Source organism: Zonotrichia leucophrys, chromosome 15, assembly GCF_028769735.1.
Source record: "Zonotrichia leucophrys gambelii isolate GWCS_2022_RI chromosome 15, RI_Zleu_2.0, whole genome shotgun sequence".
Taxonomy (NCBI): domain Eukaryota; kingdom Metazoa; phylum Chordata; class Aves; order Passeriformes; family Passerellidae; genus Zonotrichia; species Zonotrichia leucophrys.
The window spans coordinates 3,487,253-3,514,655 of record NC_088185.1 but is presented as its reverse complement, the minus strand read 5'-3'; the positions used below and the strand labels follow the sequence as shown (position 1 = coordinate 3,514,655).

At 54.0% G+C, this 27,403-nt stretch overlaps 2 protein-coding genes across 4 annotated transcripts; one reads left to right on the top strand and one right to left on the bottom strand.

Annotated features, from left to right (window-relative positions):
• Positions 1-1,157: 1,157 nt before the first annotated feature.
• ACAD10 (acyl-CoA dehydrogenase family member 10) lies at positions 1,158-12,974 on the bottom strand. 3 transcript variants are annotated; one of them, XM_064726622.1, is made up of 15 exons: positions 12,835-12,974; positions 11,840-12,062; positions 11,059-11,207; positions 10,325-10,513; positions 8,939-9,097; positions 8,047-8,206; positions 7,537-7,669; positions 6,790-6,858; positions 5,969-6,150; positions 5,289-5,439; positions 4,634-4,779; positions 3,982-4,155; positions 3,198-3,541; positions 1,831-1,887; positions 1,158-1,556 (listed from the first exon to the last, which is right to left on the bottom strand). In XM_064726622.1, the coding sequence occupies exons 2-15, from the start codon at positions 11,994-11,996 to the stop codon at positions 1,479-1,481; spliced, it is 2,148 nt and encodes a 715-aa protein (XP_064582692.1). In that variant the 5' UTR covers positions 11,997-12,062; positions 12,835-12,974; the 3' UTR covers positions 1,158-1,478. The 3 variants fall into 3 exon arrangements, with proteins under 3 accessions (XP_064582692.1, XP_064582693.1, XP_064582694.1); XM_064726623.1 differs by lacking the exon at positions 1,831-1,887; XM_064726624.1 differs by lacking the exons at positions 11,059-11,207; positions 12,835-12,974 and having other exon boundaries at positions 11,840-11,953.
• BRAP (BRCA1 associated protein) lies at positions 12,941-27,403 on the top strand. The gene is made up of 12 exons (XM_064726625.1): positions 12,941-13,098; positions 13,229-13,375; positions 13,975-14,176; positions 15,165-15,354; positions 16,688-16,801; positions 17,217-17,365; positions 19,087-19,162; positions 19,627-19,765; positions 20,649-20,758; positions 22,293-22,382; positions 24,099-24,202; positions 25,187-27,403. Exons 1-12 carry the CDS (start codon positions 13,017-13,019, stop codon positions 25,545-25,547), a joined length of 1,764 nt encoding a protein of 587 aa, XP_064582695.1. The 5' UTR covers positions 12,941-13,016; the 3' UTR covers positions 25,548-27,403.

Below are 27,403 nucleotides of genomic sequence, written 5' to 3'. Positions count from 1 at the left end.
AACAGCCCAGCCCAGAGAAGGCAAAATGCCCTCCCCAGGTTATCCAGCAGGACACGGATTAGGCCGTGCGTCTCCCGGATCAGCTGGAAAGAAATCCTCTTGTGCTGGGTCCCGGGCTCCGCATCCCTGTCCGCCCGTGTCCCGGGCAGGGGGTGGATGAATTCCCGGGCAGCCCTTTAGAAAGCGGCCCTCGCAAGGAGGACGCGTTCTCCTCCTGTCACAGCCCTGCTCGTGTTAACCCCCCTGGGAGAGGCCAGAGCCGCTGTCCCTGCAGAGCTGTGCCCGTGTCCCCCAGAGCGGGCGGCTCAAGGTGTCCCAGGGCGCGTCACAGAGCTGAGCTCCGGCTCGGGGCTAAGCCGTGACTGTGCCCGATCCCGGCATGGGCAGCCCCGGCGCTGAGCCCTGCTGCGTGTTCAGTAACGCCCTTGGCTCTCTCCACAGAGCCAGCAGAGTTGAACCCCCGGGGCAGACGCGGCTCTCGGCCCCCGAGCCGGCCCGAGGGAGCGGGAGGTGCCGGAGTCAGGAGCCTGCTGGGAAACCATCCCAAATATCTGGGCTGGGCACACACAGGCTCAGCGCCCTCCCCCTTCCGCGGCAGAGCCAAATGCCCGAGGTTGAGGTGGAATTTCACCCCGCAGCTTGGGAGAATCCAAGGCTCAGGTTACCGGTTATCCCTACAGCCTCGCGGCCCTTGTGCTGAGCCAGCACGGCCCCCAGGGCTCTCTGCAGCACCCCCTGTGCCCCCCAGGGCTGGCAGGTGGTGCCCACCCCGGGCACATGGGCTGTGAGGCTGCACCCACGCTGGAGGAACAGGAGAACCCAAAGAACCTTACCCATTACTTTAATAATTAATTAATACAACAAATGAATTGCTCATGCTCACAAAGTTGTTCCCACAGTTCTCCCCTGGCTCTGTAAAGCACTGAAAGCTCCCACTGATCCAGTCTGCACCCCCAAAGAGACCCCACCACACTCATGGGACCATGGATCCTCCCAGCTCCACAGGGCAGGCACTGCCTCAGCTCTGCAGTCTCCCCTGAATCCAGAGACCTCAAGGGCTGGATTCAGTTCCTTCCACCACTGAGGACTCTTCCAGCATCTGCATGTTGCTGGAGGTTGTGCTGAAGAAGAAGAGATGTGCTGAAGGACAAGAGACATCCTGGTCCATTCTGTTTATTCCCAAAACCAAGCTGAGCACCCCCAGCCTGGTCACTCCCAGCCATCTCTCCCTGCTGCAGCTCTGATCCTGCAGCCCCACGATCCAAGGGTGGACTTGGGCCTGCATTGAGCCAGGCAATAAAAGCAGTGAGCACAGATAACACCAAACACCTCTGGCACTGAGCTCACAGGCCGCCCTCAGCACGGCCTCTCCCATGCCAGAGTGCCTGGTTTGGGTTTGGGTCCCCATCCGAGGTGTCCCAGGGCTGCAGCTCCTGGCCCAGCTCTGCTTTGGAGAGTCCTGTGACCCCTGGGGACCCTCAGCCACACGTGGGGCTCAGGTCCAAGGGAAGTGCTGGGCTGGGATCTGCTCTGTGGAGAGGTTTTGCTCCAGGGACCTGTGGGAGAGAGAGAGCAGAGCCCGTGTGGGCACACAGGGCTGCAGGAGCAGGCAGCAGCGCCCCAGAGCCTTGCAGAGCCCTGGGGACCCAGTGCTGGGGAAACAGCAAACAGGGGACCCCACAGCCTCACTGGGGACCCCACAGCCTCACTGGGGACCCCACAGCACCCAGGACAAATCACCTCTCAAGCTCACAGGCCCCACACTGCAGGGGAGTCCCAGGGTTGCTCTTTTTGGGTCAGGGAAGGCTCGAGCCTGAGGAATCTGCTCACCTTGGTGCCCTGATCCATGGCCTGTGCAGCCACTGCCTTGGTCCTGGCACTCTGTGCCTGGGGGAAGAGGATGAGGCCCATGAGAGCTCTGGTGCCCCTGGTGCTGCCCCTCTGACGGGCAGCCATGGCTTTGAAGGAGGAACTGAGCTTCCCTCTGCTCCTCCGGAGAGGATCTCCCTGAGCTGGGGGCACAGGCAGCCTTTGGGATCAGCGTGTGGAGCCTGCTGGCTCCTGGTGCAGGATGAGGCAGGATCAGCTGAGATCCTGCCCTGCTCAGCCAGGAATGGCTCAGCTGCCAACTCCCAGGGATGAACCCCCCTGGCAGTGCCAGCTGGCAGGGGCAGCCTTGCCCTTGCCCTTGCCCTTGGCTGTGCCCAGCTCTGGAGCACTGTGGCACTTCCAGGCTGGGAATATTTGGCTGTGTAACAGTTCTCTGCATTATCTGGCTGTTGCAGGCAGCAAAACTCCTCCCCTGGCTTTCACAACTTGCACAGCAAAGGCTGACAGGCAGGGATGATGCCAAGGAAAGAGCAGTGGGGTGGATGTGGAGGGGACAGGGATGAGGGGGCTCTGTGGTGCCACACACCAGGAGCAGCAGCTCCACAAGCCCAAGGCCTGGAGTAGAGAGAGTGTGGCAACCCTGCTGTTGGAGACTTGGCAAGGATGAGTGTTTCGAGGAAGGGCAAGGAGATCTGCTCATCTCAGCACCTCCACATTCCCCACAGCTGCTGCTTCCCTGCCCTTCCACCTTCTCTGGATCAGCTGCCAAGTGCCCTGACATGCTGGTGTTTGCTGGTTTCTGCCAGAGCACAGGCAAACACTTTGGAAGGGCACCTGGATTTTTTTTTTTTTTGGCAGCTGAAAGGAGGTTAAGTAACCCACTAGAATTTGATAATGTCACCAGAATAATTAGGAATATAATCTTGGTAGCAGCCCAAGGGTGGGGCTGTTTGCTTCCACTCACTGTGAATGTGTGAATGGGGAGGAGCAAGGGACCTCTCAAGGGAGCAGAGAGGGACAGAGAGAAGGGAATTCACTCAGCCTTTCCCAGAGGGAGACAGGAGGAACAATAACCATTTCTTCCTTGCAAGTGTTGAAAAGCCCAGCCCAGCCTTGCTCTGGGTGAGCAACCACAGCTGGGCTGGTGTTAATCTGCTCCTCTTGGGAGGGAGTGCCAGCTCCCAAAATCACAGTTTCCCAGGGTATGAACTCTGTTGCAGCCATATGAACCTAGCCCTTTCCCTCCAAACCACTGGGCTCCAGGAGTGCCAAATGTCTGCCATGATCAGGAGAGCCAGGACACTTGGAGGCCACCACCCCCACCCTGGGGCAGGTGAGGCAGAGCAGCTTCAGCACAGATGTCTCACCTGCAGCTCTGGCAGAGGACGTGCAGTCCCTCTGGAATGGGAACTCAGAAAGCCCCTCTGGGTGCCCATCTTGCAGCAAAGCCCCTGTGCCATCCCCCCCAGGCTGCTGGGGGCAGTGCCCAGGGGGGCTCTGGGCACAGGGGCTGCCCCAGGCCGTGCCCAGGTGCTGAAGCTCCTGCCCAGGAGAGGCCCTTGCCCAGCCCAGGTGCTGGAATGGCGCAGGAGCAGCTTTGTAGGGGAGAGGCTCTCAAACACACGGAATCCTTCTTTAACAGCAAAATCCCAAGCCAGATCAGCCACAAACTCTGCGTCCTTGGGGCTGCTGTCACCTGGAGCTGGCCTCCCTGGGGACAAGAGAACAGGACACTTGTTTGGAAAAGCCTGTGTTGGGTATCACATCCCAAACAGCATCACCTGCCCTCCCCTGGGCCAGCCCAGCAGGACTTGGGCAGACTCCTCTCTAAGGGATGAGAAAATAACTTCAGATTTCATTCTGATAAAGGCTCCAGGGCCACACCTGATTGTGCAGACAAACAGCCCTGAGAGCTCTCAGCACCTCCCTGTGAGTCCCTTGGCAAGGCTGGTGCTGAGCTGGAAGGTTGGAGAGCTCCATCTGCAGGACACAGCTCTGGGCTCCCAGCTTTGGCCTCTGCTCAGCTCTCCCAGGAAAGGAGAGAGCCCAGAGCACAGAGAGCAGGCAGGGAGAGGCCTGTGCTGGAGCAGGGAGCAGCTCTGTGCCCCTGGCTGTGCCCTTGCAGGACACAGCTGCCCTGCTGGTCCTCACCTGCCAGGGCACCGCGGTGACGTCCCTGCAGCATCACAGCCCGGCGGAAAAAGGCAAAGGCCAGGTAGAAATTCCAGTTCTCCGGGTGCTGCACTCCCCTGTGGCCACAGTACATCTGGGAATACTCCTCTGCTGTGGGAATGCCCAGCTGCCCCAAGTCACAGCTCCTCAAGCCTGGAAGATGGGAAGAGGTACCAGGGAGCTGCCAGAGCAGCTCCCAGGGCACAGTGAGAGCCTTGGGCACTGCCAGGCCCCTCCATGGAGACGCCTGCACCCTCCAGGACCTGCACAGCTCTGTGCTGGCTCCATAGGGAGCTCTGGGGTTTGGCACCAGCCCCTGCCCCAAAATGCACATGAGGCAGTTCTGGTTAGGGTGAAACTGTGACTGACAGGGAACCTCTCTGTTTAACCCTGTACTTTTCTTTCTAACAAGTGGATAACTTAGTGCACACACCAGTCCTGATCTGCTTCACAACTTTCCCACCCAAAAGAGTTGCCCAGCTTCCCAGCTGGAGTGAGAGGGAAAACAGTGCAAACCCAGAGCCCTTTCCAGCTGCACTGAGCCCCAGTGCCAGCTGAGCTCTTGGGCAGGAGCTGATCTGCTCTGAGCTCTGGCTCCTCTGTGTGCCAAGGTGAGTGTGCCCCTCTGTACCTCTGCGAGCACCAGAGGGGGCTGGCAGGAAGAAGCTCACACAGTTATTCGCCACATCACACAGGGGATCTCCTAGAGTGGCAAACTTCCAGCCCAGCACAGCAAGGACTTCTGGCCTGTCTGGGTGAAAGACCAGGTGGTCCAGCCTGTATCAGAGGGAAAAAGAGATCAGGAAAGTCTCCAGAGGAGGGGAAAATCCCAGTGCTCAGCAGCAGTAGGTGCTTTCAGTGCTCTTCACTCTCTTCAAAAATTGCAGAGTCCTTTGGAAGGCAGCACAAAGTGAAACATTAATTTCTGCAAGCAGAGGATGGAGGTTACATAATATTGAACCCCCTGGTTAATAATGGACTAAACTGGGCTTTGGAGAATGAAACCAAGTTAGTCAGAGCCTCAGATCAGGGCTGATTCCTGGGTACTGCAAGAAGGGCTGATGATCCTCCAGTGTCACACCAGCATTTGCAGCTGCTGGATGAAGAAACTCAATCTCATTCCTTGGGGATGCTGACCCTGACCCAAACCCAGCTTTTGGGCTGCTCTGAAGCTGCTGCCCCAGCCCAATCAGCACCTTTTGGAGTCTGGGGGTCATCTTACCCTCAGTCCTTGTTTTACACTCATTTTACACTCTTCCTGCCTAGGATGTGCTGCAGGGCAGTACCTGAAATCACCGTGCACCAATGTTGTCTTCTGGGATTCAGGAAAATGCAGAGGCAGCCACTGGATGAGCCTCTCCATTGCTGGGATTGTGTGAGTTTCCACAGCTCTGTATTGCTTTGTCCAGGTCTCAAACTGCTGCTGGATGTAATTTCCTGGAACAGAGGAACAGAGGCTACCAGGGAAAGGCACAAAGAGGCTTCAAAAGGGACACAGAAAAAGCCAAACAGCCAAGCAGATCTCAGTCCAGAATCCTGATTAAGCTTCAAGATTATAACTGCAATTTCCAGGGGTCTCATACTTTCTTAATAATATTCAGGTGGAAAGAATCCAATCCTGGACAAAAATGTAACTTCTCCACCAGCTCCAGGAAGCTGAGCTGTCTCTGCAGAGGGACAGGAGGGGATGCTTGGGGAGGTTTGGTCAGCAAAGAAGTTACTCCTGTACCCACAGTGGGCAGAGATGGCAACAAACATGGCAGGAAGTTCTGGAAGGGAGGAGAACTTTGGGAACTCACAGGAAACCTGGATTGGAAGAGCCCTTCCCACCCTCCCACCACACCTGGGGATTCAGACTCTGGACTGCTCATCCTCACTTTCCCACCTGCCCCCAGTTTGGTCCATCCTGCCCATCCCTTGAGCTGCTGACACCCAGGAGAAGAAAGGAAGCAGAGGCTGCTCTCACCGTGCTCCCCCAGCTCCTGCAGCTCGGCTGCTCCCGGCTCCAGGCTGTGGATCCTGGCCAGGACGTTTGCCATGGCCCCGAACCAGGCCCTGCGCCGGGGCGGTGGCACCGCGGGCAGGGACAGGGAGCGGTGGATGTGGCCAGCACGGTGCTCCAGCAGCAGGAAAGCAGAGCCAAGGATGCTGGGGAGGCAAATGGGATGTGTGGGGCTGAGGCCAATCCTGCCACTCCCCCCAGATCTCACCTGCACCTTGAACGTGTCCCCAGGCCTCACCTGGGTGCTCTCTGGAGCCCAGCTCAGGCTGTGCCCGTGGCTGTGCCACGCTCTGCCCTGGCCCTGCCAGCCCCAGAGCTCTGGCAGCAGCTGCTCCCTGTTCCCTGCAGTGCCTGTGGGCTGGGCTCTGGGGCTGCTCACAAACACAGCAAACTGCAGCCAGCAGGGATCTGAGCAGGCTGCAGGCCTGAGGGCTGTCCTCTCACAGATTTGCTGCTGTCACTGCTGCCTGAGGTCTGGCAGTTGGAGAAATCCTTTCTTCATTGCAAACCTGAGCACTCTGAGTCAGCAGGAAGCCCTACAATATTGCTTTATAAGTGCTTTTCAAAGAGAGCTTTTGGATTAATTGCTAAAATGGGACATACCTAAACCAAACCAAATAAAATTATTCTGTTCTTTGAACATCTAGAGGCTCCTCCAGCCCCACACTGCACAGATGTTCATTAGATCAGAGCACTTTGTGAGCTCTGGTTCCTTCTCTGTTCACCTTTGGGGGAATCTGGCTGCAGTTGCCAAGCACAGAGTGAAAGCTGAGGGCCAGGGTTACCTTCTGTCCTCGCAGAGAGCAAGCACAGGGGGCACAGGAACACCAGCCTCAGCCAGAGCCTTCAGGACCCTAAAGGGAGGGACAGAGGTGCAGGGAATCAGTCCAGGAACTGCTGGGTTGGAATATCCACACATTATCACTGTGCTCAGCTGTTGGAGATTTTTTCAGGGATGGCTCAGAAGGCAGCTGTGAGGGACAGGTTCTCACAGCCTGTTTCTGTGAACAGCAGAGGTTCTCAGGTTATTTTTAACTACAGGTAAAAGTGGCAAACATGAAGGCCTTGAGAGCCTTGCACATCAGAGTTCTCAGGCAGCTTTCTCATAACAAGTGGATGTTCTATCTTTGGCTGTTTTGGGAAAGCAAGAATAATTTTGAGAACCCAAATCTTGGTATTGGAAACATAAGGTGGAGTTGGTGTGTTATCTCTGACCTATTGTGAGCTCAGATTTTGCAATATGCATGAGCTTGATTAACACTGTTATAAAAAGTGATTGATGGATTAATAAATCGGAGTCGATGGCTGACCAATGCAAGGTGGGTCGTCTCCCTCCAACTTCAATATATGGTGAACTTCAATACTCAGCTTTAAACATGCCAAAATCACGTGGCTGGGGGAGGTGAGAGGAGCACAGCCACATCTTCCCATGGAGCCCCCAGACCTATCTCACACTGGAAAACAAGGGGAGGCCATAAATGATCCCCCCCCACGTGTCGTGCTCCTCTGGAACTGCAGCAGGACCCCCTCACCTGTATTCCCTTGAGACAGAAAGGCCTGAGGAGCCTGAGGGAGGCTCCTCCTCCTTCTTCAGCACCAGCAAACGACCTCCAAACTTCACCAGATAGCTCCGGGTGGACTCAAACTGCCGTAACTCCAGCGGGGCTGGGAGGAGGGAGCAGAGGGTCAGCACCTTTCCAGGCCTTCCATCCCCTTCCTGCAGCTGGGGCTGAGAGCTCACTCTGTGCCCCACAGCCCTGGGGAACCTGGCAGTGGCTCCCAGCTGCCTCACAGGACAGGAATATTCCTGGCATCTTTTTGGCAACCTGTGCTCAACCCCTCCCAAAATGAGGAAGCCCTAAAATGTCGTTTCTTATTTCTAGGAAAGTGATGGAACACTGAAACTGGAATGGCGGCGCTCTTTGCTTGGAGATTATGAACCTTTCATTAATGTTATTTTTCAGTCCCTATGTCATAGGAAAAAGCCAAAAGCTCCAGAATATGCAGGTTTTCTGATGGAAGGGCCAAAGCCACTGCAATACCTGTTGGGTGGGCACCAAGAACATCCTCAAGGTACTTCTGCAGACGATCCTTGGGGATTTCCATGCCTGGTCTCACTGAACGAGTATAGGGAACAAACCCTTGCAAAGGAAACCCCAGATGGGTTTCCAGCTCTTTGAGTGCTGCTGCTGGATCATCAACCTGAAACCAGGAGGGAGAGAGGAGCACTGGGTGACAGATAGAAGACAGAATTTCCTGGGAAAGAGAGAGCCCTGCCTGGTTGGGATGCATTTATCTGTGAGTCCATCAGCACTGAATCCCTGACACACAGAAATCCTGGCTCATTCCCTGCCAGCACAGAGCTTCCCACCTTTACTCTGCCTGGAGAGAGCTGTGATGGTGGCACAGGCACTGTGAGCTTGGGCTGGGATCAGAGCTGGAATTCCCTGTGTGCAATCCAGGGGAGTGGAGGTCACTCTTCCCACCAGTCCCAGTCTTGTCCTTTCCCCAATGTCCCCAAAGTAAAACCCCTGTGCTCAGTGACCCCAAACCTGGGGGTAACCTGGCAGTCCCCAGCTGACTCATCCAGGAGGCCTCAGAGTTCTGGGAATTATCTGGGGCTCATTTTCTGCTGTGGTTGTCTCAACCACAGGGATGGGGCTGTTTCTCCTATAGGGAACAGAGGAACAGGAATGAGGAGAGACCTCCCTGAGGTTACACAGAGTTTGGAGCCATGAATGAAACAGCCCAGAGCAGACTTTGCCAGTGATCCCTGCTTTAACCCCACCACATCCTGCAGGGACAAGCAAGGCTGGAGCAAAAGGCTTGGCAAGAGTCGGCCACTGTCAACTGGAAATCCTGAGCTGCTCAAACCCAACAGCTCCTGGACCCAAAATCCACCCCAAACCCCACCCTGGCTGTGCCACTTTGTACCTTCACTGTTTTCATGCCAAGCTGGGCTGCCACCTCCAGGTTCTGGCTGCTGCTGTCCAGCAGGATGGATTCCTGGGGCTGCACACCCAGGAGCTCCAAGCACAGCTTGTAGGTCCCAGGATCTGGCCTGGGCACCCCTTCCTGATGGGATTCAACCACCTACAGCAGCAACAGATGGAAAATGCACGAGCCTGCTGTGAGCACAGACACCTGGGCACTGCTGGAATGGAGATGGGAGGCTGGGAAAGAGACTGGACTGATTAACATGAGAAATAAAGGATGTGGAGCTGGGTGGGCCCTGGATCCAGGGGCTGTGTGGGTGCCAACTGCTGTGGCCAAATCAGCCAAACAGGACCAGCCAGTCCTGGGATGGAAGATATCCAATGAGATGTCCCAGTGTGGGACACCAAACCGGCTCCAGACCAGTTGTTCAGGGCTGTCCAAGGAAGCCTTGGGTGGCAGCACCTTCCAAAGGCTCAGGAGAAGCAGCGTCCTGACCACTGCAGCCAGCAGCCACCCCAAAGCCACCTCCACACCTCCACAGTTGCCATAACCATCCCCCTAAAATCTGGATCAAAAAAGCATTGACTCAGTGTGTGAGCACTCGCACTGCCCTCACAGCCATGAACATGCCAAGCAGCCATTCCTGCTCTGTAACACTGCAGGAACAGCAATGAATCCATTGCATGGATATAAAGCCAATGAATCCATTGCATGGATATAAAGCCAACACTAATGGAAACCCCCACTCAATTATTTTCCCCACTAATTGCTGTGCAGGGCTGTAGCTCCTGCTCCAGGAGCAGCACACATTGGAGAGGCTGTGGGGATTGGAGCATTGAGGTTCTTGTGTCACCAGATCTGCCAATCTGTGTCATCTCTGCAAGGGTGAAGTGAGCTGGGAAAGGAGATTCTGCTGGGAAAGGAGCATCTGCTCCTCATCCCACACAGGTCAGCATGTTGGGGTACTGGGTTTTTGTAGCACAGGGGGTACATAAAATCCTTGAAGAATCCTAACTCTTTTAAAGCTGATTTTTGTTTGTTTGTTTGTGGTTTTTTTGTTTTGTTTTGTTTTGGTTTTTTTTTGTTTTGTAAAGCAGGCAGGGCACTGAATAATAACATTTATTTCTAGTCTGTGTTCCAGCTTCCAAGTCCTGTCTCCATCACTGCCTGTGCCTGTCACACAGAGACTCGTGGCTGTGTGGGCACTTTGCAGTGGATTTGCAAATGTCACTCAGCCCCTCTCCAAGTGCCTGCAAGGAATTGTGTCAGGAAATGTTCTCCAGGCTGATGTCAACCAAACTGTGCTTAAACTGCACTAAAAGAATTTGAGTTGCTGCTTTCACAGGAGGAGCAGAGCCCCGTTTGGGATCCGTGCAGACTCACCACATCGAAGTGCTGCTGCTCCAGGGGCAGGAGCCTCTGTCCGGGGCACAAGCCGTGGCTCAGCAGAGCTGTCTGCAGCCCTTCTGCCCGGATACACTGCGCTGCTTCTGCCATTGTGGGGAGCTGTTTTCTCATCTCCTCTCGGATTAAATCCCAGAGAAAGGAGTGCACGGGAACACGGACATTTGCCTGGGAAACAGAGAAACACCAACAGTGATAATAGGCCAGAAATGGGGTGAAAATAAGAGTGGCTGGGTGGGTAGGTTATCTGATCATCTTATCTTGCTGTCCCAAGGCAGGCAGGGAATCTCTCAGCTAAATTGCTTTGCCCAAATAAACAAATGTTCCACATTCCTAATTCTGCAGCAGAGATAAAGGGCTGATTTTGGGAGAGGGAAATCCCTGGGACTGTGCCTGCCACGGGATCAAGGCAGGTTAGAGACAGACACTGACAGCTCAGCAGGCAGGAAAGGAATCTGCATCTGAATCTGAGGTGTTTAAAAAGGACTTTATTCCAGTAGGAAATTAAGGCAAATTCATCTGCCTGCCTGCCCAGGCACCAGGATAATGGTGGAAATCTGCCCTGCTCTGACAGCAGCGCTTCCTAGATGGAAAATCCAGAGCCTTCAACCACAGAATTGCTTTTTAAAGCTCCTCTCTCCTCACTGGACCTGTTTCCATGCAATCAGGAAGCACAGGGAGAGCAGGGGGGAGTTTACAGGTTTGAGGCTTACAATCTCAAAGCACTGCTGTCCCAATTCCTGCAGGAACTCCACAGCTGTCAGCTCTCCCCTGGAGTACTGCAGGGAGAGGCTGCTCTCCCCTCCAGACAGCGCAGCTCGCTGGACGGTGCCGGCTGGAATGCAGCTCCGGGCCTCCCAGTCTGCACGGAGAACAGCAGGGAAGGCAGGAAAGAGCATCAGCAGAGTGGGAAATCAGCTGGGAATCCCTCTGGGGTGAGAATGATGAGCTGCACTGGGGTGATTGGCACAGCACACAGGGAAGGGTTTGGGCATTGCAGGAACTGCAGCACCTCAGCCCTGTTTGCAGTGTGGAGAATCCCTAAAGCTGCACCAGCCTCGGGTGGCAGCAGGTGGTGGCACCACAGGACAGTGCAGGGTGGTCACTGTTACTTCTGTGACTTCTGATGGCACAACAGGTCCCACCATCACAAGTTCATGGGTGTCTCACCAGAGCTGAAAGAGGCACCTGAAATTTATCTTCCCTCCAAGCACAGGAACAACAGGAGCTCTGGTGATGAGGGACCAGATCAAGAGAACGACTGGAGCTGTGCCAGGGCTCAGAAAGGTGCTTTCCCTGATATTTCTGATATCAGGGAATGGGCACAGCCCCAAGGCTGGCAGAGCTGTGGGTGAATTTGGGCACCACTCTCAGGGGTAGGGTAAGGATTGTTGGGGTGTCTGTGCAGGGCCAGGAACAGATGATGACCCCCGTGGGTCCCTCCCAGCTCACGACATTCTGTGACTGTGTGGAGTCAGCAAAGGGAGCACACACCTGTGGCTGTCCTGTGTGGGGCTGGCAGCAGCACCCCACTCTCCTCAAACACCACAGCTTTGTAAGAGACCCCTCTGGATCGCTGCTGGATCAGCAGGAGCCGCCGCATCCCGGCACACAGCAGGCTCTGGGCACGGGCAGCGCTGCTCAGGGACATGCTGGGGACCACGGGGGCCAGGGACACTCACAGCTCAACCAGGGACAGGCTGGAGCAACGCTGCAGCTGCAGGGGAAGTGTTGGTTTATGCACACAGAATCATGGAATGTTATATTGGAGAAGACTCCAACACCATCCAATCCAACCTCCCCGAATCCACCAAACCCTGGGGCCAAGGGCTCTGAACACTTCCAGGGATGGTGGCTCCACCCTGGGCAGCCACTAAAGTGTCCCAGCCAAATCAGGGACCCCAAGTGGGGTTTTATACACACACCCCTTCAACTGCTGGGGACAATGGGATCACTCATCACTAACACACACTAATTACTGCTCATAATCAGTGATTGCAGCAATGTGAGGGTCACCTCTGCTCCCAGGGAACAAGGGACACAAACAAGGTGAAATGGCCTCGAGGTGTCTCAGGGGAGGTTCAGGTTGGACAGCAGGAGGAATTCCTCCATGGAAAGGGTGGTCAGGGATTGGAACTGCCCAGGGGCGTTTGGAGTCCCCATTCCTGGAGGTGTCCAAGGAAGGCCTAGACATGGCATGGGGTGCTGTGTTGGTGACAAGGTGGGGATTGATCAGGGACTGGATTCCATGATCTTGGGGGTCTCTCCCCTCAGGGATCCCCTCACACCTCCCTGCCTGATGATACCCGGAGGTCTCTCCCCTCAGGGATCCCCTCACACCTCCCGGGGCTCTCTCCCCTCAGGGATCCCCTCACACCTCCCGGGGCTCTCTCCCCTCAGGGATCCCGGGGGTCTCTCCCCTCAGGGATCCCCTCACACCTCCCGGCCCGCCCTCAGCGGCCAGGGCTGCCGCTCTCGCGAGAACGTACCCCGAACTCTCGCGAGAAGCAGCGGCCGCCCCTCGCAGCCCCCCGCGCGCTGCCGCCGCAGCCGCCGCCACCGGGTACGTCAGCGCGCCGTGACGTCACGGGGTCAGAGGGGAAAGGTGCGGGAGGCGGAAGCGGCGGCGCTCCCGGTCCCGGTCCCGGTCGGCGGCGGCCCCGCGGAGCCCATGAGCGTGTCCCTGGTCGTGATCCGGCTGGAGCTGGCCGGGACCTCCCCGCTGCCCGCGGGCTTCGCCTACAGCGCGGCCGGTGGGTTCCCCCCGCCGGGGGCACGGGCGGGGCGGCGCGGGGCAGCGCGGCCGGGCCCGCTCCGCACCGCGCAGCTGCCGCCGGGGCCGTCCCGGGGCCGCCGCTGCCAACGCCCGCTTTGTCCCCGCAGCTCCGGACATGGCAGCGGAGAGCAGCGGCGCCGTGCCCGCCTGCCTGGAGGGGAAGGGCCCCGGGGAGCGGGCGGCCATCCTGCACCAGCACCTGGGCCGCAGGGAGATGACCGACGTGATCATCGAGACCATCCAGCCGCGGGCAGGTACCGGCCGCGGGCACCGGCGGTTTGGGCTGCCCGTGCTGGGGAGAGCGTCCCGGAGCTGTCACCGGCCGGGCACGGCGGGGGACCCCCGGTTCTGCGGGGTTTGTGGGGTCACTGGGGCTGCGGTTTGGGGAACGAGCAGAGAATTCAGGAATGCGGGGCAGAGCCGGTGATTCCCTCCCATTGAACTCATCCCAATCCTCACCTCCCTCCCCTGAGCTCATCCCGATCCTCACCTTCCTCCCCGAGCTCATCCCGATCCTCACCTTCCCCTGAGCTCATCCCCATCCTCACCTTCCCCTGAGCTCATCCCCATCCTCACCTTCCCCTGAGCTCATCCCCATCCTCACCTTCCCCTGAGCTCATCCCCATCCTCACCTCCCTCCCGAGCTTCCTCCCCGAGCTCTGGGACACGGACAGGACCCTGGGGCTGTGCCAGGGGGTTTAGGGAGAGATCAAGGAAAGGTTCTCCCCCCGAGGCTGCCAGAGCTCCTGGGGAGGTTGGACAAAGCTCCCAAGCTGGGATTTTTGGGGTGTCTGTGCTGTGATCCTGGTGCTGCCTTGCCCTCAGTCAAGGGGAAACTTTGCCTCTGTGGAAGGTGAAGCAGAAGCTGCCGTGGAGGGAAGGAAATCCTCGGAGGCTGCATCAGCTGAGGACAAATCCAAGCAAGAGGATCAAAGCCAGGAGTGTGAGGCTGCTCCAGACTCTCCCTCCAAGCAGCTCCCAGACCAGATCTCCTTCTTCAGCGGGAACCCCTCGGTGGAAATCGTTCATGGAATTATGCACCTGTACAAAACAAAGTAAGGATTCCTCATTCGCGGCTGCTCAGGTGGGAGTGGGAGGGTGAGTTGGCCACCCTGGGGCTGTGGCTCCTTGTGGGGACAAACAGGAAGGGTGACTGGCTCCTGGGAATGCTGATGGTGGAGCTGTGGGTGGCACCTGTGACACTGTGTGTGACACTGGGGGTGTTGAGGGCCTGTGAGGGTGTAACACAAACACAGATTCAAAAGAAAAGACATTTGAAAGCAGCTTTCCAAGGGATCCCACTATAAAACAGTGATCTCTGACAGGCCTGGGAGCTGTGTGAGGCAGGGGAAATGTTTATTTGTGGAGGTCTCATCCTGTGTTCCAGGGGTTCCAATTCCACACCACTCCTGTAATTGTCTGGGAATTCCCATTTCAGGCCTTCCTGAGAGAAAGGAGAGCAGAAACCACCAAATGGGCACTGGCAACAGTAACAAACATTGCTCAGCTGTTCTAGGAATAGTGCTGATCATCTGGGGCTTGCCAAATTCAGCTGTTTTTATAGAAAAACAGGTGTCAAACAATCCCACTGTTCCTGGAGCTGCCAGGTTCATCCTTGGCTGAAGGATGCCTGTTTGTGGTGACTCCTGATGACAAAAGAGGGTTAAAGTCTGACAGCAGAGCTGCTGTGGCTGTGTGTCCCAGCTGTGTGTCCCAGCTGTGTCCCTGCTGTGTGTCCCAGCTCTGTGGCTGTGTGTCCCAGCAGTGTGTCCCAGCAGTGTGGCTGTGTGTCCCAGCAGTGTGGCTGTGTGTCCCAGCTGTGTGTCCCAGCAGTGTGGCTGTGTGTCCCAGCAGTGTGGCTGTGTGTCCCAGCAGTGTGGCTGTGTGTCCCAGCTGTGTGTCCAGCTGTGTGTCCCAGCAGTGTGGCTGTGTGTCCCAGCTGTGTGTCCCAGCTGTGTGTCCCAGCTGTGTGTCCCAGCAGTGTGGCTGTGTGTCCCAGCAGTGTGGCTGTGTGTCCCAGCTGTGTCCCTGCTGTGTCCCCAGCAAGATGACGTCCCTGAAGGAGGATGTGAGGCGCAGTGCCATGCTCTGCATCCTCACTGTCCCCGCCACCATGACCAGCCACGACCTCATGAAGTTTGTGGCCTCCTTCTACGAGGTGATTGAGCACATGAAGATCATCAGGGACTCCACCCCAAACCAGTACATGGTGCTCATCAAGTTCAGCTCCCAGGTAAGGCCCTGCCTGCAGGAATGTCACACCAGGTCACTCATCTGGGGCTTGGGTGGCTTCATGGGCAGCCCTGAGCCAGGGTTGTATTTACCCATGGAGAAACAGCTCTGTCCTCTTTCCCAGAGAGTTCCTGGGGCTGCTGAGGTTAGTCCCACACCTGGAAGCAGTGGATGCCATGTTCTGGCTGTCCTGTTCTTTTGGCAGGATGTTTTTCAAAAATTAATCCATTTACAGAGTTCTCTGCCTTCTCTCAGCTCGTTCAGAGTCTTGTGCTGTGCTGAACAGAAAAGACCCAGCCAGGGGAGCTCCCTTTGTTTTAAGACAGACTTTTCCTGCTTTTCTGAGGAGCTGGGTGATCTCCACTGCCAGTGTGGAAAGGACAAAGCCCCCCAGTGTGAGAGCTGGGGGTGAATTGGTTATTGGTACCCAGATATCACAGTTTGCTCCTTCAGGCCCCTTGGACTGGGCACCTCTAAATTCCCCCCTAATTCTTGTGTGGACCCTTTCACTTGGACATTTTCTTCTCCAGCTGCACATGATTTATTTTGGGGTTCAGGGGTTTTTTTGGGGTTCAGGGAGAGGTTTCCCCCAGCTGTGAATTCTACCTGAGAGGTTTCCCCAATCCCTTTGTGCAGGTGGAGGATTTGTGTGAGTTTTGTGCTAATTGCAGTATTACAAAGATGATTTTGTATCTCTCGTTGCATTCAATTACTCAGGCAGATATTTAGTGCTGAATCCCTGAATTTTAGCTCAGTTTGCTCTGAATTTCCTGTTTCTCAGGTAATTCCCTGAACCTCTGTTGACCCCTAATGGCTGTGCCTGCAGGTAGCAAAACAAATCTCCATGTTCTTTATGCTCCTGCCTGGAATCAGGAGAGTGAGAATTGGTGGTTGTGGAGAAAGGGTTTGAGGAACTCCTGAGGGAAAAGAGATGATGGATTTGGCAGGGTTTGGGTGGGTTCTGCCTCTTTTGCCCTTTTTGTGGTTGGGCTGTGAGTGGTGAATGGATTCTCTCCCGTAGTTGCTCCTGTCCCTCACAGCAGCCTCTTACATTTTTGTAGAGACCAAATTTGCTTTGCAAATGCACTGAAATTGCCAGCAAAGGGTGAAGCAGGTGCTGAGGGGGAGTCCCCAATTCCTGCTGAATGTCACCATGGTGTCACTGCCCTGAGCTTCACTCGTGTCTTCCAGAGCTGACACCAAACCCAGCCCCAAACTGCAGTGCCTGGAGCTGGCTGAACCCTCTCTGGTGTTCCAGAGGATATGGAGGTTTCTCCTCCTCTCCTTTGGGTGGGTTTTTCTGTGTGTAACCAGTTTCCCTGCCCTGTGCCCAGGCTGATGCTGACAGTTTCTACATGGCCTGCAATGGCCGGCAGTTCAACTCCATCGAGGAGGACGTTTGCCAGCTCGTCTATGTGGAGAGGGCTGAAGTCTTCAAGTCAGAAGATGTAAGTTTGGTTTGGTTTGGTTTTTTCCCTGCATTTCAGAAGGTTTTAACAGGATTTTTTTAAGAACAAGCAGCAAAAATATCTTAATACATCATCCCCACCTCCATTTCCCATTGGAATGGGAAGAGTTTGTGTGGTGACTCCATGAACTTTGGGACCTAAACCTGCCTTGAGTTGTAATTTAGGGAATCCACAGAGCACAGTGGGGCTGGTTGCAGGTGCAGCCCCTTCACTGTGGCCCTTTGAATGTTGGGGATCACTTTCTTATCTTTGCAATACATTCCCAAGCACTGTGTGGCCTCACAGCGTTCCTGTGTCACAGTTTTGACCCTGGTGCCAGCAGTGATGGGAAGCTGGAGCTGATGGCTGCTGCTGGGAAGGTGCTGAGCAGTTTCTGTGTGCTTGGTGCTTGCAGGGGGCCAGCCTGCCCGTGATGGACCTGACAGAGCTGCCCAAGTGCACCGTGTGCCTGGAGAGGATGGATGAGTCTGTGAACGGGATCCTCACCACTCTGTGCAACCACAGCTTCCACAGCCAGTGCCTGCAGCGCTGGGAGGACACCACGTGAGAGCCTGGCCTTTATTGCCACCTCTGGGGCCCTGCTTGGAGTGCTGGGCTTGTGCTGACAAAGCTCTGCTGGGCACTGTGGGGGCAGCAATTACTGCAAGTCCTCATGCTCAGTTTTTCCCATTAAGGGGCTCCCAGAGAAAAAAAATCCCTGCCAAAAGTAATTGAACAGTGATTCCCAGGGGATATTGTAGAGGAATGCTGATTATCTCAAAATACTCCAGGAGAGAAGTGCTGGGCTTAAGAGGCCTGGCTGCACACACAGCCCTGCTTCACTGAGCCTTGGCAGCTCAGCCAGGCCCTGCCTTGGCTCTGCTCCTGTGGAGAGCCCTGCAGCCTTCTCCTGCCTGGATGCTGGGAGGGGAGGAAGAGGAGGTGAGGAAGGCAGGGGAAGAAGGGATGATGACAGAATGGCTCAGTAGATCAGGCAGGGGAGGTTCCTGTTGTTCCAGGTGAGTGGTGGGAAGTTGTGTCCCTGGCACAGGGCAGGCTGGGGGTTGGATCTGTGTCTGTCCTTAAAGCAGCTGTCCTTGCTGCCACTGAGCCTCTCCTCTGGGTGCTCCCAGCTTCCCAAATCCCTGGGGAGTGGGATTTTGGTGTGCCTGGATCCCCAAGTGCTGCTTCAGCTGGGTGTGTTTGCCATTCCTCTGGTTTGCTGCACCCCAGGCAGGCACAGGAGGCTGCAGATCCTCCCTGTGCCTGCTCCGTCCCTGCTGTCCCAATTCCTGGATTCTCTGATGGAATGTGAGGAGGATTGCAGCTCTCTGTGATCTGTCACTCCTAAGGCAGAGTAACAGCTCAGTGAGATTGATCAGATTTGGAGCTGGGCAGGCTGAAGGGCTGCTTTGCTCCATAAATCCAGCCAGTGGAAATTTGGGGCAGTGGAGCATAGCCAGTGCAGGAGCAAGGTCCCAAATAGCCCTTAAATATGGGATGTACAATTTAAGTAGAACTTATGCTCCCAGTCTGAAGAAATGAGAAAGGAAAACCTCTGTTCTCCTTGCTCAGGCACCACAGAGGCTGCAGGTGCCTGAGTTTGAATAGGAACTGACTGCAGCCCAGTTGTCTCTTCCCTGGAAGATTTGTGGGGCAGATTTTACCCAGCAGCTGATGAAAAATACATAACCAGTCCTGGCAGCCTCAGTTATCCCATTCCTGAGCTGAGCTGTGCTGCTCCAGGGCTGGAAACAACTTCCTTCTGCTCAGGGGTGTTCTGTCTTTGTGGCAGCACCAAGGGAGTTCCAAAAGAGGTGAAAGATCTGGATCTTCCTGCTGCTGATTCTTTTAGGGTACAGTTATGGGATGTTCTTCCTGGAAAAGCTGAGATTGAATCCTTGGGGTTGGGGTGAGGTTGAAGCATCTCCTCAGGTTGTTTTAAGGGCTGAGGGGTGTTTGCAGAGTGTCACTGGGCTGTCCCCAGCAGTGTGCAGCTCCAATGCCCTTCCTCAGTGTGTAGCTTCTGTGTAAACCCCTTGGACTGCACCAAAACCAGATCCAGCTGAAGTGGCTTTGGGAGAACTGTTCTTTGTTCTGTCACCAACTTAAACCCAGTAACTTTGTGTGGAGTGAATTCAGGTGGAGTGAATGTGAGCTCATGGGTGAAACAGGGAGCCTCTGCTGCACAAGGCATTTCCCTGGAGCTCTCTGGCTCTCCTTTCAATGACTGGAATGTGAAGATGTTGCTCCCAGTGTCTCATGATGTTCTTGTTGCCCTCCAGGTGCCCTGTGTGCAGGTACTGCCAGACTCCAGAGCCCGTGGAAGAGAACAAGTGTTTTGAGTGTGGAGTTCAAGAAGTAAGTAGGTGGGTGGAAGGTGAGATCTGGCCTAGATCTGACTGCACAGCTGCTTGGGTTGCTTTGGGGCTTCTTCTCAGGCTGATTTTGGGCTGGTTTTACCAGCCAGTGGGGTGTCAGCTTTCCTTTTGAGTTGCATCAGTGCTGGGAAGGGAGGTCACCTCACAGGTTTCTGTGCTTCTTAGATCAGTGTGACAGCAGGGAGCTAAACCAGCCTGGTGGTGGTGGCCCTTCCAGTGTGTGCCCTCCAGAGCTTGCTGAGACCCCTCATTCCTTAGCCAAGACCACTTTCCCATGTGGGTGGGATTTATGCAGCCCCTGCAGGGGTTGAACTGCCTTTGATGGGCTGAGCTCCCTCCCAGCTGCAGGGGGAGTGGGAAAGCAGCCACTGACAGAGTGTGGGGTGGGTCAGGCTGTGTGTGGGGGTGCTGCTGCCCCCCAGAGCTGCCCCCTGTGCGTTGCAGAACCTGTGGATCTGTCTGATCTGCGGGCACATCGGCTGCGGGCGCTACGTGAGCCGCCACGCCTACAAGCACTTTGAGGAGACGCAGCACACGTACGCCATGCAGCTCACCAACCACCGTGTCTGGGACTATGCTGGAGGTGAGCCCCCACCTGGGCACCACACAGGGGGCTGGGGATGGAGCAGGTTGTGTCTGGGTTAACCCCTGGTTTTGGGGAGCAGCCATCTCTGCTCTAACAGCAGCTTCTTGGGAAGGTGACTCTGTCACAAAGTGCAGCATCCCTGGAATGTTTGTTACTCCTTTTCCATCATACCCCATTGAAGTCTCCCCTATCCCAGAGCTGGCTTTGCCCCCAAGCAAGGCAGTCCTATCCTGATAGCTCAGTCCCTCTTGGAGACAGAGTGCCCAAATACCAACACCACTCGTAGCTGTGGTTGCCTTAAGCAAGCTCAGTGGATTTCAGCTCTTTAGTGATTATCAGCTCTCCTATGATTTCAGCTCTTGCTTGCTAAGGCACCTGTGGGCTGGGGGGAGAAGCAGATGAGAGAGAGGAGGAGGAGGGCCCTGGTGGTTCCACAGTGATAGTTCATTGAGGGGTCTGTGAAGGGTTCCAGCGATGCCAAATGGGCTAAACCAGCCCCTTTTTATAGGGTACAGAGGGGTCCAAACTTGTCCAATAGTAGGGGTTAGGGGAAAGTGACCTATGGGGTTACAGAGGTAAGCCAGAGTCCAAGAGGCAGAAGACAGGAGCTTATTTTGCTGTCTCATCATGACTCAGCAATTCCTACTGTTAAGTCTCAGCCCTCCAAGGGGTCTTTGACAATTCTATGGGGTCTGCTACACCCCATAAGGTATTTTTTCCAAATAGCCCATAAGGTGGCTGGGAGGGATCTGCTAAAGAACAAATGCATGTGGTGTTGGCTTTGTGCCTGGCTGAGGGGCAGGGTCTGGGTGGTTTCACTGTGCTCCATGATTGGGGTTCCTCACATCTGGGTGCCCATGGTTGGATTTTCTCTCTCCAGACAATTATGTCCATCGGCTGGTGGCAAGCAAAACTGATGGCAAGCTAGTTCAGTACGAGTGTGAGGGGGATATGTGCCAGGAGGAGAAAATTGATGCCTTACAATTAGAGGTAAATATTTTCACTTGTTGGACTCTGCGTTTTGGAAATGTTTCCAACCCCGCCACAAGCACGGTTCAATCCCATCAGCTGAGGCAGCAGATCTGCTCCCAGCCTGGAATTGTCTCCAGGCAGGAGCAGGATGAGTTTACTGCCTTTTTTTTTTTTTTAATTTTTTTAAGCCTCTCCCTGGCTCTGCAGAGCCAATGCAGTGCAGAGCTGGCTGCAGTGTCGTCCTGTGGTCACTGGTGATTGAAGCAGAGCTGCCTGTGCTGCTGCACACAGGGAGCACTGGGGGGAGAAGTGGGTCTGAGTCACTCCCCAGACCCTTCCTAGTGGGTCTGTGACTGGTTCAGAGCCAGCATCTGTGTGGCACTGTCAGTTTGGGTGGTTTAGCTCCCAAACTGAAGGAGGATGCAGGAATCCACAGCTGTGCGCTCACCTTGGCGAGCACAGAGAGCTGAGATTCTGATGCCAGCCCTGTTCTGCTCCCTTCTCTTGAACAGATAATGATTTATTTGTTTTTTGTACCTGTTGCCCAGCTTCTCCTAACTAAAGGAGAGGAGCTTGAAATGCCTGCCTCACTGAGCAGCCACTGCAGCACGATTTCAGCCGCATTAGACACGAGGGTTTGTGAGCAGGAACAGCCCACAGAGACCAGACTGGAGCAGCTCGTTGCTCACATCAATATTTGGTTGCTTTTCAGTGAATTTTCTGAATAACACTTAGATGCTAAATCAGCTAATTTTAACCCTTTTTTTCCTGTGAGGTGGTTGCTTAAAGCATGTAAGATCTCTCTGTCTAATGAGATTGCCAAATTCATTCTCTCTTGAAATATTTCAGTGTTTTGGCACTCGGAAATTACTGAGAGTGATCAAGGCTCTGTGCATGTTTAATTCTCTAGTGAATGCCTAATTTGATGCTTATTAGGCTGATGAAAAGGAGTAATCACCTTTTTCAACCTTCTCATGACTCATTTGCAGAACCAAAAGGGAAAAGATGGGATGTAGGGCATAGATCCTTGTTCAGATACCAAAATGACATTGGAATGGGCCATACATGTTGGAGAAGAGTAATTGGGAAGTAGTAATTGGTTACAGAGAGCTGAGGGTGCTTTCCCAGAAATCTCCTTATAGGAAACTTGATATGTGCATTGATCCTACTGCACTGGAGTTTGGGTTGTGGATGGGAGCTCTTCCCCTCAGCCTTTGCAGTCTCAGACTCTCAGAAGGGATGGGTGGTGCTTCATTTTCCTGTAGACATTTATTGCTATTCCCATGAAAAATCTGTCTCCTTAAACAATTCTTGGTTTGATATTTTCACTTGATCTTTGTTGTGCTGTAGAAGCTTTCCCTAATTTCAAAAAAACCCAAAATTACTTGATTGGGAAACCAAACTGGTGAAAGCCATGGATCTGCAGCTGGGCTTTGTGTCCAGAACTCCTGATTTCATCTGTTAAACTGATGAAATGGATTGTGGATTGGAACCCTCGGGGCTCCTGCAGCAGCAGGGCCACCCTGAGTGCTCTGTGTCTCTGTGTTTGTAGTATTCCTATTTGCTGACAAGCCAGCTGGAATCCCAGCGGATCTATTGGGAAAACAAGATTGTCCGGATTGAGAAGGACACAGCTGAAGAGGTGAGCTCTGCCCTGGGCTCTGGGAAGGGTCCTGGCCCTGCTCAGGGGGAGAAGAAGGAGCTGCTGGATCTGTGGCTGAGCCTCGCGCAGCCGGCTCTGCTCCCAGCTGGGAAAATTGGCTCCAAGATGGATCTGTCCCTTATCTGGCTGCTCCCAGGGAGCAGTTTGCTGCTCAGCGGTGCAGAAGCAGGTAGATTGCCACAAAGATTGCAGCTTGATTTCAATGTGCTGCTGGGGAAATGCAGCAGTGGTGAAGGAGGGCAGCGTGGTGCTGCAGGATCCCGGAGCCATCCGTCTCTCCGACACGGATCTCCAGGGAATGGTGGTGGAGCACAGACAATATGACTTTAATTTGCTGGGCTGCAGAAGGTGGAACTGTCTCTCTGCTCCAAATGCATATTGATTTGCCCTTTCTTTTTGATCCCTTCTCTCTCCTCATCACCCTTTGGGAAAAGTTCAGAGTCTCCTCCTATAAAGCATCCTGCAGGCAGGACTGCTTCAAAATGTCACCAGGAAAAATCCAGGGAGGATATTCTACTGCTTGTTCACTCTACATGCATCCTTTCAACCAGGTTTAAAGTGAGTCAGGATTTAGAATTAAGTCCTTAACTTTCTTCAGGACTTCTAATTAACCATTTAAGTGTCTGCAATTAAGTAAAAATAGAAATTGTGACTGTTGAAATGGTTATCCTAAAAAACAGTCCCAGGAATCTTATGGAGAGCCTTATAAAAGGAAAATATGTATCAAAAATGATCTTGGAGGTGGCCAGGAGACACAATCCTCAAAGCAGCTTCAGAATGGAACCACTCTCATCCCTGTTCCAAATGTGGTTTCACATTTAAAGATCCCAATAATTTTATCCATGGCACTTGCTCCATGTAATCTTGTCTGGATCGGTGCCACCATGCAGTGTATTCCATTATCAGTGCTCAGGCTATTCCCCAAATTAACCAGCAGCACCAACATTCCCTGATGAGGACTGGAAGGCTCCAAACCTGCTCTGCACCCATGTGTGCTGACACTGACATTAGTCCAGGCTGCTCCTCCAAGAAAGATTTTTCCATTAAATTCCTGTCCCACAGCCTCTGAGCGTGCTGGAGGCACCAGCAGAAGGCAAACAAGAATTCCTGACTCTGAATTTCCTGTAAGTCTCATGCTGGAGGTTTGGCACCTGGAGAAGGAGAGCTTTGCTTTCTCCAGGAGCAGCAGAGGGAGGAGGAAAGGCCATGGCCAGGGAATGTTTGTGTTTGTGTTTGGGAGATATTGGTGTCACTGGGTCAGTGCTGAGTCAGCTTCTGTTCATCTTCACACTCATCCTCTGAGGTTTAGTTCAAAATGAGCAAAAACCCAGCCTTGAGGTGGGAATCTGAGTTTGCTGATGGATCCAGAACCACCAGAGAGTGGCTCAAGGAATGCTGGATGCAGGCAGGAAGAAGTTAAGGAGCTGCTGCAGCTTCTGGCAGTGCCTGGCACGGATCTGCAGCCGGAGTTGCTGTTCTGTGGGAGCAGCTCCCACGGCAACGTGGCTCCTTGGGAGTCTGGGATCCAAGGATAACACGGGGGGTCCTCACCAGAACAAAACCTGGCTCCAAGCTTTCCTTACCTGGGGAGAGGAGTTGGTCAAAGTCTGGAAACAGCTCTGGAAAACCAAGTGTCCTGATGAAAGGGCAGCGGACTTTGAGCTGTTGGAAATGCCCCTGTGTTTGTTTTTACAGATTAACAACATGAAGACCAAATTTAAAGAGACCATTGAGAAGTGTGACAGTCTGGAACAGCGGCTCAATGACTTGCTCAAAGAAAAGCAGTCAGTGGAGAGGAAGTGGGTACCACTGCCAGGTTTAGTTCCATGCAGCCATTAAAACACCATGCACTGACATCCAAAAAGAAAGAAAACCTCCTGCTATTCCTGGGGTTTGAGCTGTTTAAGCTGCAATACTGAGAACATGGCTTGCTTTATAAAAAGCTCTGATTTCTGTAGGTGTTCACAAATGGGAAGTGTCTGAGTGAGCCCAGCTCTGGGGCCATGAGCTCCCTTTCCACGCTCTGCATGTTCAGCATTCAGGGATCCTTCCCCTCCCTGCTCTGAGGGAGATGCCAGCCTGTTCTGCCCTTGGTGGGTGCATCCAGAGGGATGAAAGGCAGCTCAGCAGGGGCATCACCCAGCACAGAGGCAAACACAGACCTTGGGAAGTGCCTGGAGGAAAGATGTCCAGCCTGGGAATTGTGGATCCATGCAATCCTTGGGTGGGACTGTGTCCCTGTTCCTGCCAGCCCAGGGCCTGTCCAGCAGGAGCACAGGCACAGCTCCATGCTGCTCACCTTCCTGAGGGGGAAATAGGCAGAGGAGGGTGCCAGCAAACTGCAGGGCAAAAGCAGAGTTGTTGGGAGCAGGAAGCCCTGTCTGTGACTCACAGGGCTGATACCCTTGTGGGAGCATCTTCCCTCCCAGTGAAGTGGTGTTTTGAGGGTCTTGGACTGCCCTCAGCTCCCTCAGGGTCTCTTGTAATCCCTGTGCCCTTTTTGGCACCCATTCCAAAAGCTGCAGGTGTGTGTCCAAGGTCAGTTCCATCTCCCAGGCACACCCTGCCTGTTCCCTGTGCTGTTGGCTTTTGGCATGAGATGGAATTGTCTGACCTGGGGGGAATTTCAGAATCTTGTATTGCTCCCCCCTTGTCCATCTTTGCTGGAAAACCAAATTCCAGGTGGAGTTGGTGGGCTGGGGGTCAGTTCTCAGTGCAAAGGGTGAGGTGCTGTTTGGTCTGGGTGGGCAGGGCTCTCTCCTGACTCCTGCTCTCTCTGCAAGGTGTTCCCAGCTGAACAACAAAGTGGCAAAGCTCTCCAACGAGCTGAAGGAGGAGCAGGAACTGAACAAGTGCTTGAGAGCAAACCAGGCCTTGCTGCAGAACAAACTGAAGGAGGAGGAGAGGGTGCTGAAGGAAACCTGTGAGCAGAAGGACCTGCAGATCTCGGAGATCCAGGAGCAGCTGAGGGATGTCATGTTCTACCTGGAGACACAACAGAAAATCAACCACCTCCCAGCTGAGACCCGCCAGGAGATCCAGGAAGGACAGATCAACATTGCAGTGGCATCTTCTGCCAGCTCCTCCACAGCAGGCACAGGCAAACCTTCCTCCAGGAGAGGCCGTGGCAAGAGAGGGAAATGAGCACAGGAATTCTCTGCTCCCACCTGGAACTGGCCGTGCCAGCAGCAGGCCAGGCTCACCTCGGGACTCGGGCTGGCAACACCCAGCTCACAAAAGCTCAGCTAGAAATTGTCTCCAGAGCTGCTCATAAAAACTGGCTGCAAGTCAGTGGAGGTGTCTGTGGTATTTAAAAGCATTTCACTGCACTATTTAGCTGTTTTTAGGCAGATCTTGGTGACTATTTTGCCTTCCCTCCTTTTCAGAGCCCCTCCTGTCATGCATTTGACTTTCTTGGAGAGTGTTTTGGGGTGGGGGGGGTGTGGGGTGTGTCCATATCCAACATCCCATTCCCTGTGGGGATGCTGTAGAGTAGGCTCAGCCCGGTGTGTAAGGCTTCTCCAGTTCTTCTCCTGGATTAAAAGTATTCTCAATTAAGAAGTTATTTAATAAAACAGTGTAAATTAGGTTATATACATCTCCTTTTTGTATGTGCAGTCCTGACACTGCAGAACTGCCTGTGCAGGAGTAGAACTGTAGTTTGGAAAGAAAAAGGAGTGAGGTGTGGAAAATAAACCATGTTAGTGGTGTAAGAAACCAGGCAAGTCCTGAAGGCCAATGGTTGGGAATTTAAAGGCTTTAAGGGACTTTCCTCTGATCAATCTTAATTTTAAAGGTGGCCTTTGAGAGGCCAGTGCTTGCTGTGCTGCCTGTGGGGCAGAAAGGGTGGAAGGTTTGTGTTCTGGATGCTGCTTAATGTTATTATTTTATAGATATTTCTACAAATTAAGTGGAGTCACCTGTGAGTTGGGGACACGTTCCCAGTGCTCCTGGAGCAGGGGGTGTGTGTGTGTCCCTGCCTGAGCTGCTCTGGCAGTGTTGGTGGGAGCTCCACAGGTGAGGAGAGGAACAGGCACAGCCTTTTCCAGGCTCTTCCCACATTCCCAGAGCTGCCCCTCACCGGGTCCTCAGCAGGAGCTGCAGCTCTGGTTCAGTTCCTGTGCTCACCAAAACGTGGCACTATCCACAACCTCAGCTGCCAGAGCTGCTCTGTGACTCGCCCCTAAGGGACACAGGTCCTGGAAGGGAAATTGCTGCACAAATCTGCTTTGGTTTGAGTTTTTTTGTTGGTTTTCACTTAGAATCTAAGGCTCAGTGCTCTGGGGTGGGAGGTTTTCCCCTGGAGAAGCGACTGTCCTGGTTGCTGTTGTGCTCAGAATCAGAGCATTTAAAGGCTGATCTTTTGTTAAAAATGGCAGGGGAGTCCCCAGTTGTCTTTCCAGGCCTCAGGATGATCCTGGTCCTTGTTGGAACAATCATGACCTTAGTTTGGAACACTGAAACAGCTCTGGCTGAGCAGGTCCAGCCTGGAACACAGGCATGAAACAGCCAGTCCTTTATTGCTAGAAGTTTCTTTTTTTGGCCCATTGAAAGGGACAAGTCCCAGTCCCTGGAATGACCCTGGGAAGGTGGGTGGGTCTCATCCACTTCCTGCCTGCATGGACAGAGAGAGTTGAACTTCCTCACTGGAATTACAGGGCTGGTAGTGCACTCTGGGCATCCCCAGCTTGGGTTTGGAGATCTGCCCCCACCACCTGGAACTTGGACCTTTTTTGCTGACCTTGGAGCAGGAATGTACACTCATTTTTCCAGGGTGTGGATTGTCCTACCAGGCCTCTGCCTTCTGTAAATGACTCTAAGGACCTCGAGATGTACAGCACGGCTTGCTCTGCTAGAGAAACTATTTTATTTAAGATATATTTTTACACCATTAAGATCCTCTGACCTTTTGCTGAAGGCTTGCTTTGTGTAGAACACTAAAGATGCTGTACTGTATCTTGGAATTCATTTTCAAAAAATGTGATGGAAAATTAAACCAG

What these genes read in the sequence shown, in the direction of transcription:
- ACAD10 (XM_064726622.1), bottom strand. Translation starts at nt 11,996, where the DNA reads ATGTCCCTGAGCAGCGCTGCCCGTGCCCAGAGCCTGCTGTGTGCCGGG. An exon ending in CCCACACAGGACAGCCACAG is followed by an intron (nt 11,208 to 11,839) that starts GTGTGTGCTCCC and finishes TTCTCCGTGCAG; the next exon opens with ACTGGGAGGCCCGGAGCTGC. An exon ending in CCCCTCTGGTGCTCGCAGAG is followed by an intron (nt 4,156 to 4,633) that starts GTACAGAGGGGC and finishes CCCATCTTCCAG; the next exon opens with GCTTGAGGAGCTGTGACTTG.
- BRAP (XM_064726625.1), top strand. Translation starts at nt 13,017, where the DNA reads ATGAGCGTGTCCCTGGTCGTGATCCGGCTGGAGCTGGCCGGGACCTCC. An exon ending in GACCATCCAGCCGCGGGCAG is followed by an intron (nt 13,376 to 13,974) that starts GTACCGGCCGCG and finishes CCTCTGTGGAAG; the next exon opens with GTGAAGCAGAAGCTGCCGTG. An exon ending in TGTCTGGGACTATGCTGGAG is followed by an intron (nt 19,766 to 20,648) that starts GTGAGCCCCCAC and finishes TTCTCTCTCCAG; the next exon opens with ACAATTATGTCCATCGGCTG.